The sequence below is a fragment of the Podarcis vaucheri genome (assembly GCF_965113315.1).
Source record: "Podarcis vaucheri genome assembly, chromosome: 4".
Classification (NCBI taxonomy): domain Eukaryota; kingdom Metazoa; phylum Chordata; class Lepidosauria; order Squamata; family Lacertidae; genus Podarcis; species Podarcis vaucheri.
The window spans coordinates 42862510-42877684 of record NC_138762.1 but is presented as its reverse complement, the minus strand read 5'-3'; the positions used below and the strand labels follow the sequence as shown (position 1 = coordinate 42877684).

The 15175-nt window shown below is 42.5% G+C and overlaps 1 protein-coding gene and 1 long non-coding RNA gene across 4 annotated transcripts in view; one reads left to right on the top strand and one right to left on the bottom strand.

The window, feature by feature from the left end:
- LOC309531794 overlaps positions 1–7414 on the bottom strand; it is a 39767-nt gene extending 32353 nt beyond the window's left edge. Inside the window, exon 1 of one of the 2 annotated variants that reach the window (XR_014219452.1) lies at positions 5982–7414. This is a non-coding gene — a long non-coding RNA (uncharacterized lncRNA). The remainder of the gene's footprint in view (positions 1–5981) is intronic. The other variant, XR_014219453.1, reaches the window with a different exon arrangement.
- A 2627-nt stretch (positions 7415–10041) lies between these two features.
- Positions 10042–14524, top strand: LOC309531790 (myelin protein zero-like protein 1). 2 transcript variants are annotated; one of them, XM_082221491.1, is made up of 3 exons: positions 10042–10230; positions 11991–12187; positions 14116–14524. In XM_082221491.1, exons 1-3 carry the CDS (start codon positions 10077–10079, stop codon positions 14497–14499), a joined length of 735 nt encoding a protein of 244 aa, XP_082077617.1. In that variant the 5' UTR covers positions 10042–10076; the 3' UTR covers positions 14500–14524. The 2 variants fall into 2 exon arrangements, with proteins under 2 accessions (XP_082077617.1, XP_082077618.1); XM_082221492.1 differs by having other exon boundaries at positions 10067–10217.
- Positions 14525–15175: the final 651 nt, after the last annotated feature.

Sequence of the window (15175 nt, the reverse complement as noted above, 5' to 3'; positions counted from 1 at the left end):
CAGTCTATTCTAATGGCCAACACAGCATTCAGCAGCTGTGAATTATGTACCGGTATATTCACTATGAATTGTGCAAAAGGTGTTGTATTTCAGACAGATGATATATTTATGTACATTCTTTCCTTTATTTTTTAAAATCAAAGAATGCAACCCATATGGGCAACTCATTGTTTTGTTCACTGCACTTCTTATAGTGTGTAGCAAGGGATAGAACGACTGAACTGAAAATAATTTTTTCTTGCTACAGTGCTCAAAATAGATACACTGCTGACTATGCTCATGGCAAAGTCAAAGACCTGACACACACAGAATTTTTGTGGCAACCATCTGTCTTAGTAAGACTTTGGATTTGTCATGTTTCTCTGGGTGAAAGCAAGGTCAACATGCTCTCTCTCTCATCTGCTGCAAAAGCCAAGGCAGTGATATGACTATTCAGGCTTGCCAACATTTCAATCCCACTCTTAATCTCACATGCTGAATCCAGAGGAAAGACAGCTGTCAAAACCCTTAGTTGCTGGAATATGCTGGAAGGTATGCCCATTTACTGCCTAATGAGGCCCAACACTAGTTTTGCACCCAGGTGAACCTAGGCATCATCACTCAAGAATAGTTCAAAAGACCATAAGAGCATTGTTTCTTCATGGCAGCTTGCATTCATCATGTAACAGTGCCACTTCAGTGGACACTTCATGAAGACAGCAGGGCCACTGAGGTAACCTCTTGATATTGCTACTGTTGAGTCATGTTCAGTTATTTGCTAGGTTTCTCTTCAGCACAGGGTTTGGTCCAATTTTAATATGAGGTAGAGAAAATGCATAACACCCCCCCAATCCAGAAGTAGCCTGGAATGGCTATTTACTAAAACACTGGTGCTGAGACAGTATCTTCTGCCATACCTAAAGACAGCAAGGGGCGCAGGGCAAGCCACTTAATGCACATAGCTCTAGCCACTAGCCCCTTACTGCTACAACCTCACAAAATCTGCCACCCATGGCTGCCTCATTTTGCCTAATGGTAATGTTTCACTGTAAAGCAGTGGTGGCCAAACTTGCCCCTCCAGCTGTTTTGGGACTACAACTCCCATCATCCCTAGCTAACAGGACCAGTGGTCAGGGATGAGGTGAATTGCAGTCCCAAAGCAGCTGAAGGGCCAAGTTCGGCCATCACTGCTGTAAAGTGTTCTGTTATCTACCCTGCCCCCACCCCCAGGCCTGTTTGCTCTTGATGTCAATGTAGCTCTCCTCCAAATACGGATTTGGCCTATGAAACAATTGTTTGTGGCATAATTGTTCATAAATACAGCTGATACCTAGTAATTGTTTCCCCCTCTTGGACAAAATGTCACCCGTATACAAATTGTACCCTTTGTCTTCCTGTAGTCACATTCCTGACTAAGGTTCTGTGTGCTAGCAGCTAAATCGGTCATGGTGAATTCCATCACCTCTTTTTTCTAGAAAAATAGCATTAGTCAGGAGGTTGTGATGATAAATTTTCTTTCTTTATTGTTCACCTGTGTGCTCCAGCTCATTCATTATTTAATCTTAAATTTAAATGTCATAATTTATTACTTTGCTTGCTTCAGTGCAAGAATGTAGCCATTTTATGAGCATTCCACAATGACAGCCATAACAACAAATATAACTGAAAGATTCCTGAAAGTCCTTGGCTTATGTGTTTGGCAAGATACAGATGTAAGTAATTATATAGTTATTTAACTTTAATGAAAATATAGCACAAATGACCACAAGCCAAACATCAGTACAACAAACTTTTACCTACTCCCTCACAACTGTTTTTGCCTATTTTTTTCCAACTGCATATAAACTGCAAACCACAGAAATTTATCTTTGTCTAGAATTAACTTTAAAAGCTCATAAGGATAAATCTAATGCAATAAATACCACTTCCTCCCTGAAAATCAAAAGAGAGAAATGTGGCATGTTCTCACTTGATGTTAATGAATACAATATTCCTATTTAAAGATAAATAGTGGGCAAGATATTGGGCAATTTTTTTTAAGTGCACAAATGGTGCAGGAGCTATTCAAGTTGTTTGGAGATACAGTACAGCTTTAGATGCCATAGATCTGAAAAGATAGCCTGCCAGGGCATGCCACAACCTAGAACATTCTGACATTAACTGTAAGACATTCAAATATTTCCTGTGTTTTTCAAGGAATTGTGTTTAAACATGTAAGTCTTTTCTTACACAGCAAATTAGTCTATTTTTTTATTTAAAAGTTTTCAGAGGAGGAAAAAAAAGTGCCTAAAGCAAAATTAAAACATGATAAGCATTAGTTGGCTTAATTCTTTGTGCCTTTAATGAGCTCTTTTTTTCTAATTAGGTTAGGAAATAGACACTTGCTGAAAAATGGTGTCGAGCCTTGTGGAGAGACAAGGAATTTATTAGTTTCCTGCATGTAATGCAGTAAGACTTTTTTAACTTCTGTATTTTATTAGCAAAACAACATAAGCACTGTTGGCAATGAAGTTTCCAGTGACATATAGTAGGGTGGGTAAGCAACTGAATTAACAACTGAGTAAACAATGTTAGCCTTGTAAAATGAAGACAAAACATTGGAATGGGATGAGTTTAAAAATAGGAAAACCCTCTCATGCAGAAGCTACCAAACCATATTTACTCAAGTTGGGGTTCTGTGTAACTGGTGACACAGTGAAAGGGAGCAGAAAGCATGCACTGGTTCATAAAGTGTAAAGTGTCTGCATGGCAGCAATATAAGGCTGTCCCGATGCCCCATGAACCCGGATTTGGCATAGTGCTTTCCATCCCTACCTTGATGCTTAAATATATTTCTGTAGCTTCCAATATTTAAAGGCAGCAAAAATCCCAAATCAGCAAAGACAGGTTTATAAACAGCTTCCTTTTTCTTAGGAACACTGCCTTCCACTCGTTCATATACATGGACAGAGGTGAAAGTAAACAACATCAGGCCAATGGTAGAAGGGAAAAAACTGTTCCGTTACAGGCATCTTAAGAGATATTCAATATACCACACTCCCAAGCCATATACAGACCAATGCACTAAATTAGTCCTTATCTATTTAATGTTTTGATGACACCAAGTTGCAGAATCACCTAAGGGTTGGGGAACCTGTGACCCTCCAAATGTTGTTGGACTTGAACTCCCATCAGCCCTAGTTAGCACGGCCAAGAGCCATTATATTATATTGTTGCGTGTCACTCCAAGCTCTGAGTGGTGTGAGATTCCAGGGGTTCTAGGCAAGGGTTGTTTCCTTGGAATGAGGGACAGTGGAGACTGTGGTGTCTTTATGGTATATGGTTTATTTACACATATATACAACCTGATCCTACAATGGAGGGACTTACAGCATTAACACCCCAAGAGGGTCTTGTTTCTCCCATAGCCACAGCCTTGGATTCCAGCAGAAATCAGGCATGATTCTGCCTCCCAGCTGCCCAGCCTGAAGCTTTGCTTCTACCTTCTACCTCTCACACACCTAAATTCTCAGCTCTGGCCTTTTGCCTCTTTAACTACCACTGAGTTGAGGGAGGGAAACCCACCCATTTTCTGCCTGTCCCTTGAGCCACTTCCTTTGTAACCTCAGTGGCCCATACATAGAGGGTCAGTACCTCACCAGGAAGCTAGCCCTGGCTATTCAAGGAATTGAAACTGTGCTGGATTAGGAATTGGAAAGGGACTCAGGCATGCAGCCTATCCCCCAAATGCTTCTCTCTCTCTCTCTCTCTCTCTCTCACACACACACACACACACACACACAAATGTGGTACTGGTGAGTATTGGTGAGCATTTAAAGATGTTTTTATGCTTGCTTTTATGTTCATTTTTGTAAGTTCCCTTGAGTTCACTGGGGGGATGCCTAATAGGTATAATTAATAATAATGGCCAGGGGTGATGGGAGCTGAAGTCCAAAAACAACTGGGGGGCCACAAGTTCCCCATCTGATAAAACTACTAGATTGCCCCTCTTTATTTAGTGTCAGCTTGTACTGACTGATCTTGCTAAAGGGTCTGTGGTTTAATCATGGTAAAATTTATTTGTTCTCTAACCATTCATGTTTCAAAAATACAATTAATTAACAGATTCTGCAAGCCTGTAGGAGAAATGTTAAACATATACCTAACAGGGTTATAAATTATGTGCTCCATAGCAGCAACTGAAACCTTGAGCTCCACAGAAGTAGGAGAATCATCAGAAAAAGCCATGTTGTTTTGCTTTGGTTATGTTTCAGTTGACTCTTTAGTCCAGTGATGGCCAAACTTAGCCCCTCAGCTGTTTTTGGACTACAACTCCCATCATCCCTAGCTAACAGGACCAGTGGTTAGGGATGATGGGAAGTGTAGTCCCAAAACAGCTGGAGGGCCAAGTTTGGCCATCACTGCTTTAGGCAATTAAAGATAGAAAGATATTCCAGTGAGGGAGCCGTGTTAGTCTGTTGCAGCAAAAATAAGCCAAACACAATTATTAAGGCAAAATGCTTCGTGGACTTCATCAGATGCATGAAGTATTGTTCTCAGTTGGCAGGAATATTTTTTTAAAAAACACGTTAGTGGGAGGTGGGTGTAAATACTGGGCTCAAATGATCATGAGATGGTTAAAATATAGTCTGTATTAAATGAAGTATGTGCAAAATAAACACAGTGACCATTCTCAACTCCTATGCTTGTAACACAATCTTCCAATACTGTATTTACTATGTTAATTAACACCTCTGGTGGGTCAGGAAACTATTTTCTCTATTTAAGTGCAAGGAAGATATGCATTTTCCAATCCCAACATGTGACTATAATAATAATAATTGATTAGTTATACCCTGCCCATCTGGCTGGGTTTCCCCAGTTACTCTGTGCAGCTTCCAACAGAATATTAAAACAACAACAACAACAACAACAACAACAACAATAATAATAATAATTAGTATTTTATTTATACCCCGCCCTCCCCAGCCAAGGCTGGGCTCAGAGCGGCTTACAAGCAATAATAAAAACAAGTTGAATGATTACAACTTAAAAACAAAATTAAAATACAACATTAAAATATTGAAACATTAAAATATTAAAATGTAGCCTCATAGCAGGAGGAGAAGGAAAAGAAAAGAGAGAGAGAGGGAGGGAGGGAGGGAATCAAATTGGCTCCAAGCCAAAGGCCAGGCGGAACAACTCTGTCTTACAGGCCCTGCGGAAGGAAATCAGATCCTGCAGGGCCCTGGTCTCATGAGGCAGAGCGTTCCACCAGGCCGGAGCCAGAGTTGAAAAGGCCCTGGCTCTGGTTGAAGCCAATCTAACTTCCTTAGGGCCCGGGAACACTAGGGTGTTGCTATACAATAGTCTACTAAACATTAAAAGCTTCCCTAAACAGGGCTGCCTTCAGATGTCTTCTAAAAGTCTGGTAGTTGTTTTTCTCTTTGACATCTGGTGGGAGGGCGTTCCACAGGGCAGGTGCCACTACCTGGTTCCCTTCTCGCAGTGAGTGAACCACCAGAAGGCCCTCAGCGCTGGACCTCAGCTTCTGGGCAGAATGATGGGGGAGGAGACGCTCCTTCAGGTATACTAGGCCGAGGCCGTTTAGGGCTTTAAAGGTCAACACCAACACTTTGATGAAACTATGGATGAAACGAGCCTTCTGTTATGTAGAAAGACTAAGGCAGATGAAAATAAAATATATAAAGCCCCTTTCTACATGTGTACACTGTATTGAACAACAATTTTTTTAAAAAAATCAATCTATCCATGTTGAAGATTGTATTGACACCTGGTATTTTGCCTTTATTAACGCAGAGGGGAAACAGTGCCCTTTTGTGCGTTGGAAGACCATCTCACTTTTATGTAAAATATCTGAATACTACTCATTCCACAGACACACACACTTAGCTATGTCCAGAACTCCACGAGGGCTTGTGCCTTTTAAGAACCCCATGACAGGCATGAATAAATTGACAAATGGCGTTTTCCCAAAATCAATTCTTCAATGAAAGTTTTACTTACACTGACCTCTGTCTGCCATATGCTGCTGTTAAAGAGCACAGGAGCCCAAACAGGAAAGGGGTGTGTGGAACTTGGCTACATCATTCACCGCCAGAGCTTCCTCATCCGGGAACTCGCTCTATTTAAACTAAGACCGTTGGAAGGGAGAATGCGCGCGGGGCAGGGGGTGGTGAGTGAACGGGACCCCTCAGCAATTCCGCGCCAAGGAATTTGGTGAAGAGGGAGAAACGGCCACGCTCACGTCCTAGTTTTGCCGACAGAAATGAATGGATTTGCCCTGAAATCCCGCGGCCCAGCCTGAACGCGGCACACTGCATTTCTTCACACGGGGTATATAAAGGAACAGAGAGATTTTTCGTGAGGCGGCCAGAATCTTCGTCCTCTCCCGAGCCCCCCTTCTGTAGAGAAAGGACTCTCCCTTGAGGCGGGCGAAGAATGCCGTGAAGCTATTTGACTGGATTTTGTTGTCCCCCGGGACGGTGGGCCAAACCATTCTTCAAAATGGAAGGGGTGCACGTGTTTATGTGAGAAACCGAGCCGGCTATTAAGTGGAATACTTGCGCAGTGCAACAGGGGCGGGATAAAAGTGAAGAAGTGAGCTGGGGAGGAGTGTGTCGAGAGCGGCTCGTTGGTCTAGGGGTATGATTCTCGCTTCGGGTGCGAGAGGTCCCGGGTTCAAATCCCGGACGAGCCCGTTGTTGGAGGGGGTGGTATAATTCCTTCCTATTTTGGTGGACGACCGCACTTTTATTAATTTTGCAGCTCTATCATCAGGGCCTTGTGGGTGGGAGGAGGAGGAGGAGCGGGAGACAAGGTGCTTGGTACATAACCAGGAAAGCGATCGAGCCTTCACGAGAGGAAAATGATAAATAGATAAAGATTAACAGGAGGTGGCACTGTTGAAAAACGGGGCGAAAAGATTGCTTTGACATGAAGGTTGCCATGGTTATTTTAAAAACATATTCCCAAATCGAGGACTCGGGAGAAGGAAATTAAGACGCCTCCACGGAGCACGCAAGGGAAGAGAAAGGCATCAAATAGCCTTTTATTCTGATGCTCTTTTCCATTAAGAGTCACGTGGAACGATTGCATTTATTTTATTATATTCTGGGCTTCCTAATAAAACCGCCTCTACTAGCACCATTGTCATGAATTATTAGTACGTAGTATTATTACACATGCAGGAAAGGAGCTGGGTGAATAGGAAGAAGGAATTTTTAAAAAAAAAATTTCTTACGACGCTTCTTAAAGTTACACAATAGGCAACAAAAAAGGAAAAGGGTCGTATTTTCATATCTTAGTGCACCAATAAACATCATAGTGCACCAGTAAATGGCACAACGACCATAGCAATAAGTCCCGTGACAATGTACATTTAAGTTCTGGGGCGGCGGGAGCCATGTGGGGGGGGGGAATACATTTTTATTGTGCTTTTAGCACTGGGGGGAGGGGGACAACGACGACCAAAAAAAATTTAAAAAATGGGCTCGTCCGGGATTTGAACCCGGGACCTCTCGCACCCTAAGCGAGAATCATACCCCTAGACCAACGAGCCAGCCGTCTGCTCTTCGTCTCGCTGCTGTACAAGGAGTCTATGGCCGTGTGGCCGTATCTGGGAGAGAACTTACGGGTACTTTCGTTAAAATGCTAAGCAACATTAAAACATTTAAATACCTATGCGCCTTTCAAAGGTGGTTTACTTTAGGACAGTGTTATTTGCAGGGGGAGGGGGCGTGAATCCACACCAGCCGCACGCGCAAAATGTGTTTCTCTGCTTATACGTATTCAGTAAGCGGTATGCCGCTGCTATAGATCCTTTGCCTCACACAACGCAATAACGTAAAGAAAGGTTTTGATCCACCATACGTCATAGGAACAGGATGGCCGAGGGGGGCTTTTTCAAAGCAGCAGGGAGATTTGAGCGATTGGTATTAGTAACTGTATTACAATTTGACGTTGTTATAATGAGGCTGCTATGGGACTGCAATTGAAAATTAATAGAATTATTATCAAGCAGCAGAGAGACGGCCTGAGACGTCTCATTCCAGTGCACATATGCAAAGTATTTAGAAGGCGTCCTTCATTGCAACCATCTGAGGACGCGGGTGCAATGAAGTGCGCTTTAAAACAACCGTATTATTATAGCTATAACGAGAAGAGAGCAACTAAAATCAATACGAGATAGTGATCTTGAAACTGCAGAACGGCATCTGCTTACTGCTAGACCTGCTGAGACCTGCGGTATCCCCAAAAGCCTTGAGTAAGCAGCCATATTTTGAACTGGCGCCAAAACTGCTGTCAGCAGCGTCCCACATACCTCGGAGGAAAGAGTCTGCCATGTACCGGGCGCCCCCACGGGAAAGGCCCTCCTCGCCTGAGGACAAGGCCAGGTGGCGGGACTCTGAGAAGGGCTTCCCGGGGAGAGCATTTCGGGAGAAAAGCCCCTGAGACAGACCATTTGAAAATGAGTTGCAATATCCAGCCTAATACTTGGGAGTGAAGGGGGGGGGGGACTAGCACAAGTTTTCACTCCCACCATTCCACCCACCTCAAAAAGCGCAACTCAAAAGCTTGCCATAATTTTGTGACAATTTCATTTGGTAGAATCCAGCTGTATATTTTGGACTTTTTATTACTACTGCTAATAATCATCATACTAATAATCAGATTTATACCCTCAAACTTTACTCCAAAGGAGGCCAGATCAGCAAACATGTCCTACAACCGTCTTTAAAAAAAACCCATACAGACTTTAAAACAACCATTTTAAAAAGTTCTAAAACCCTAAAAGCAATCATCTACTGCAGTGCTTTTTTTTCTAAAATAATGTTTAGAGGTAGTTTTATTTTGCCTCAAGAAATCAACATTTTATAGTTCAAATCAAGGAAAGTAAATACAGAAATTGGACAAAAGTACAAAGATTCACATAATGTTTAGTGGTATGCGTACCCCTATGTACCCCCCAGGAAAAAACACTGATCTACTGTCACACTAATGATGTCAGGGTTAACGGACAGAAATTTCAGTCATCCAAAAAGACAGCAAAAAGGAATTATTTAATTTTTAAATTTCTCCTAAAAGTTGCTAATGAGTGAGACTAGCATAGCTCACTAGGGAAGGCATTCAGCAGACAGGGACTGTCACCAAGAAGGCCCTGCCATGGGCTACTGCAGACAGAGCAACCTCTAGTGGTGGCACCCCCAACAGCAGGAGAGGCTTGAGATGGTTGATGTCTAGGTACTTGGGTGGGTCCCAAGCAGTGCCGGATTTACGTATGAGCTAAACAAGCTATAGCTTAGGGCCCCACTCTCTTGGGCCCCCCAAAAAAAACTTAAAGGAAAAAATCTGGATGTACATTTCCAGAATATAAGATAAAAATAAATAAAATAAAACCTACATACAGCAACAGTGTTTTGTGTTGTGTAGGCTCCTATGATGTAAGTAATAGGCCTGGCCTGCTCCCTAAAATATCACTGGTTTGCTCATTTCTGTATATAAGGTGCCTATATTCTGCATGGACTGGTTGCATGGCAACCTGTGCAAATGGCTTTAGAAACCTGTTAGGTCCATAAATTACCATATAGCATATATTCCACACAAAAAGCAGCGACAATGTGTTGTTGACAAAGGACAGCTGGACATATAAAGGGCCCCATTACCTTCAGTAGCCTAGGGCCTCATCAAACCTAAATCCGGCCCTGGTCCCAAGCCATGGTGTGTGCTAACACCTTGAATTTGGCTTATGGACATTTGTTGTTTTTACCCATATGTTTTTTTTTTATTTATAGCATTTACAATCCACCTTTCCTCCGAGATGCTCAAGACTGTCTAAATAGTTCTTCTCTCCTTCTATCTTCGCAAAAACCCTCTAAGGCAGGAAAGTGTGCATAATGGGGTTGCAGCTGCGGCAAGGCGCTTTTCCTAAGTGCTCTCTGTTTACGCTCCGGCTGGAGCCTGGGAGCATTTCGAAGCCCTTCCCGGGAGGCTGCTTCGCCCTGACAGCGGCTCCCCTGGACTGGGCCGCGTTCTTTCCCAGCCTCCTGCCCCTCACGGCCCGCAACAATGGCTGTGAGGTGGGAGTGGGCGTCACAATGGGCGAGAAAATGTGGGCAGAGGCAGAAAGATGGGCGCCCTGTCCGCGGCGGCAGCAGGCGGCGCTCCGGGGAAGCGCAAGAAGTTTGCCGCCCGCGATCCCGGACTATGGTTGGCGGTGGCTTTCGCTCTGGGCCTGTGTGAGCTCTCCTGGTAGTCTCCCCGCCTATGCGGGTGGGGGCGGGCGGGAAGGGAACGAGCCTAGCCGCGCCCCCTTTGCTGGGGTTCCTGCTCTCTCCGGCTTTGAAAAAGGGGAAGTGGTTGGCCGGTCCATGGATGCAAGACCACTGAAAAAAGATCACTATTTATGAGCGGCAGTTCAGGATGAAGGAAGACACGAAATATCAGTTTGGAGGCCTGGCACGTTGTGACCCCCTCTTTGGTTGCGCGTGTCTCAGTACCATACACCCTCGACAATCCCCTCTCTGTGCGAGGGTGCCTTGCACACGTGCTGAGCACATACAAAGGAAACCTGCAGTCCTTACAGAATCCATTGTATTCAATGGGATTAAATGTGTGCTTGGAATCATGGGCGTAGCCAAGGAGGGGGGGAGGCAGCTGCCCATCCAAATCAATACAAATCTGAGGTTCTGCCCCCCCCCAACAAAAGCCTGCCCACCCCCAACAAAAATCCTGGCTATGTCCATGCTTTGGATTGCAGCATTATTGGACCATTCTCTAGTCTACGCCTTTCCCCCCTAAAAAGTAAAATCTTGGAAACTGGGAGGTGTTGCTTCAACCTCCTGGTTTTCTGTTTTTACTTTTAGTGCTTTATTTTAAGTAACTCATGGAACACAGTAAAATGAATAATCCCAGTAATGTTTATTGTTTTTTTTATTTTGGAAGCAGTTTGCGGTTTTGCACCCCAGTTCCTCATTGAGATTGTATACGCACTTGTAACTCAAATCAGGACCTAGAAACTGCAAAAATTGTACTGAGAACCCATTTCCTTAAGTGTCCCTTCAAGTGGAGCACTGAAACCAGTATCTAAGCAAGATACATAGGGTTGTCATATTTAAAAAAGTAAAAACCAGTACACCCCAAAACTTGTTGAGCTTTTTAAACCATGAAAATCTGGGCGTGTAGCAACCCTATATGTACTGTACCAGCAATGAAAAATATGAAAACAATAATCCTAAATATTCCATGAAATTGCATGTAGCAGAGTACAGGTACATGCAATTTCACAGCGTGTTTAGGATTTTTGTTTTCATATTTATGATGGATTGAACTAACATTAATTACTTAAAGATAAACTTGTTGCAGGCTTATAAAGTCCAAAGTTTGATGCATCTGAGAAACCAAAGCACTAGTTTAATCTGAAAACAAAGAGTTTAACTTGCTGCATGAAATAGTAGAAATGTGGTTCTAGTATCTCTGGGCTGTATAAATCGTATAAACTGTATAAACCGTAATAAATTGATTCCCTCAAATGTGGTTCTAGATTTTCCCCTTAGTTGTGTTATTGCAGATTAGTTTGATTCTTGGAAAATTAACTTTTTAGATCAGTCCCGTGCAAATCTAGGACTATTACTTTATTATACTTCATATAATGAAATCTATTTTGGTGAAAGAGGCCTGTGCATGGACCCTGTGCAGAAATATCTTCTCAACATTCAGTTTTATTCATTGGTCAAGCTTTTATCCCACATTTCAGGAAATGTGCCAAACTTCAATATAAAATGACAACAGAGTAACAAATAAAATCAAAGTTAGAAACTAAAAATATAATGAAAACAGTATTGCAGATGTTTTGTGTCTGTGGAACCAAGAGAGTTGTGATGTCTGTTACCTTTAGTAATCAGCTTGAGATGCTTTCATAACAGACAACATATCCATATATAAAAGCAAATCTTTATGCAGTTTTGTCTTGCTCTGCATGTTTAAAAACTGTAATTTTGTTGCTTACAAAGGGACGCAGATGGCATCTTGTTCTTCAACAGTCGATAGCACAGCTGATGAAGATGTGTCCTCACCAACAGAACTCATTGTGGGGATTGGGGCAGATGCAAAGCTTCCATGCACATTCAGGTCATCAGAGGAAATCACCAGTGCAACATCTGTTACCTGGAGCTTTCAACCAGAGGGATCAAAGGCTCGTCCCATACCAGTAAGAATGTCTGAGGAGAGTCTCGTTTTGCATAAGAATTTGTGGTGAAAGTGGAGTACAGTGGTACCTCGGGTTACATATGCTTCAGGTTACATACGCTTCAGGTTACAGACTCCGCTAACCCAGAAATTGTACCTCAGGTTCAGAACTTTGCTTCAGGATGAGACCAGAAATCGTGCTCCGGCGGCGCAGCAGCTGCAGGAGGCCCCATTAGCTAAAGTGGTGATTCAGGTTAAGAACAGTTTCAGGTTAAGTACGGACCTCCGGAACAAATTAAGTACTTAACCCGAGGTACCACTGTACATGTTTTGACAGCGCTACCTTAATTTTGTCTTATGGAAATTATTTATTGTCTGCTCTGGAATGACAGCACTTGACCATATTCTGCCTGCAGTGTCATAAAAAAAGTAACCTTTGTGCCGTTTTATTCACATCATTATTCACTTGGTCCTGCCTCTATTTCCTCAAGATCACACTGTATGTTTCTTTGTAACCTCTTAATGGATGTGTTCTTGCTCCTAAAACTCAAGTATTTTATGAACAGTCCCAATTCCATGCATGTTCACTTTGGAAGTAAGTTCAGAAGGACTTATTCCGAAGTATCTGTAGGACTGCAATCCGAATCTTCAAAATTCCCCACCCAACTCCCCAGTTTTGTTTCTGCTTTGCCTCCTTTGTCCTTTAACAAATCCGCCTGTAAGAGCTTGCAGCTTGGGGTATGCAGTGTTGATCACTGACTCTCTCCCTCTCTCCTTCAGATTTATTAGAAGTTTTCTATCTCACTTTCTGCTATAGTGCCCAAGGTGGCCCTTTTCCTTTCCACTTCACTGCATGGCCAGCTCTTGATATCTTAGGTCATGGAAATGGTAACTCTATGTATGTGGAGCAGGGTGTCTGAGTGGAGGGATTTATCAGGTGAAACCATTTCGCCTCTGGAATTTGCTGACTGACAGCTGCAATCCTGGGCATATATATACATAAATTTTGTATTGTTTTTTAAACAAATACAATAACCATTAAACACTTATCCAGCAGCACAACTAATGGTGTTTGTTTATATAGACATACTTGAGAGTTGGGCTATGTGCACATTAACAGCTTGAAATGAAGTAAGGTCATCACCCCCAGCCCCTGCATTTCAAATCACTTTTAAATGTTGCTGTTCACAACAGAGGGTGCAGAGATGCAAGCTCCAGTTCACTAAATCTATCATCTGCACATGTGCAACAGCTGCCTGAAATATACATACCTTAGCTTAACCATGGTTTCCATATTCTTAATGGATGAAAGCTGGGTTGAAGGAAGGCACACCAGACAGGAGTATATCACCAGAAGTTATGGGAGGCCTATGGACTGCGGCAATGTCATGTTTAGGGAGGTTCTTAATGTTTGAAGTTTTATTCTCTTTTTAGTGTTCTGCTGGGAGCCGCCCAGAGCGGCTGGGGAAACCCAGCCATATGGGCGGGGTATAAATAATAAAATTGTTGTTGTTGTTGTTACTTGGCTTCAAATGACAGCAGTGGCAGCATGCTGCAGCCAGAGTAAGTAGTAAAATGTACACAGCCCGAGCTCCGTTGAACTTAGTGAGACTTACGGTACTTCAGATTGAACATGCCTAGGATTCGGCAAAAAGTTAGAGAGGCTTCCGAAATGTAACAAGAATAAAGTTTGGTGGTTTGGCTGGCCGCATCTGGGTGTTACCCTTTGTGAATCCACTGAAGATCAAGCTTAGAATCTAAGTTTTGTGTAATCAATCCCCGAGGTGTTGGAAACATCCACTCAATGTTACTAAAGAAGGAAGAAAAGTTAAATGTTCATGCAAAGTTAATCATGGTTTGATTTGAAATTTGTATCCTGCTTCCCCAACAACTATGTTCAGCTCAAAGCAGCTATTAACAAAGTTATTGTGTTTGTTTTTATGCTTACAGTTTTTCTATTACTCAAATGGGAGGGAATATAATGGAAAGAATACACAATTCAATGGCCGAAGTACCTGGGATGGAGATTTTTATAAAAAGGATGCATCCATCAAGGTAGGAAACATGCAACCTATAGACAATGGCACTTACTTCTGTGATGTTAAGAACCCACCAGACATAGTCACTGAGCCAGAGCAAGTTGAAGTTAGAGTTTTGGAGATAGAGAAAATATTGGGCCCTGGAAGAGCAGCACCAACCCCTGCAAGTACCACAACGGCAACGGCAACGGCAACCACAGCCTCTGGAAACATTTCACTTAATGGAGTATCATTTTGGCTACTTGTCCTTCAATTCTGCTGCATTCTAGCATCTTTTCAAAGCTATTTGTTCTGAAAATAAAGTACACTTCTTAAGATTATTAGGAGTGTTCTCCAATTTATTATTATTATTACTACTTTAATTAATTACCTACCCTTTATTCTAAGGTCCTGTGGTGGGTTATAACAATTTAAAATACAACAGTAAAAACTATTTAAAGTTTCAGAATTACAAAAAAACACCATCACAAAAGATAGGGTAAGTCTTGAAAATATATATTTGCGGTGTCAAAGGCCTGGGCAAAGAGGTACGTCTTCAGCATTTGCCAAAACATTGTCTGAAGTTGTCAGAGAAACCTCTTTGAGAAGGGAGTTTTAACACACTGTCTTCTCAGCTGTACAGTTATGTTATGACTATGGGGCGGGGAAGTAGGCAGTATGCAGAGACCCTTCTAACCTCTGGATCCAGCAAGTGTTGAAGTGTAAGTAATGCTAGAGAAACAAAAGCCATAAAGAGAAACAAAAGCAAGTGGATCAGTGTGAGATGGTAAATTTGTGCCCCCCCCCAAAAAAAAACCCTGTATGGTAGTTAGAAAAATACAAAGGTGAGAATTGAAAGTGGGAGAGAGTCAGAGCAACATTTAAGAGAAATGTTTGATTTCTGTTTGGATTCAAAGCTGTGGGTATGGGAGAAACAAGACCCTCTTAGGGTGTGAATACTGTAAGCTCCTTCATCGTAGGCTCAGGCTGTA

Excerpts from the sequence above, each read along its gene's own strand:
- LOC309531790 (XM_082221491.1), top strand. The coding sequence starts at position 10,077 with ATGGGCGAGAAAATGTGGGCAGAGGCAGAAAGATGGGCGCCCTGTCCG. Across the intron at positions 10,231-11,990 it reads GGCCTGTGTGAGCTCTCCTG|GGACGCAGATGGCATCTTGT; the intron begins GTAGTCTCCCCG and ends TTGCTTACAAAG. Across the intron at positions 12,188-14,115 it reads CAAAGGCTCGTCCCATACCA|TTTTTCTATTACTCAAATGG; the intron begins GTAAGAATGTCT and ends TTATGCTTACAG.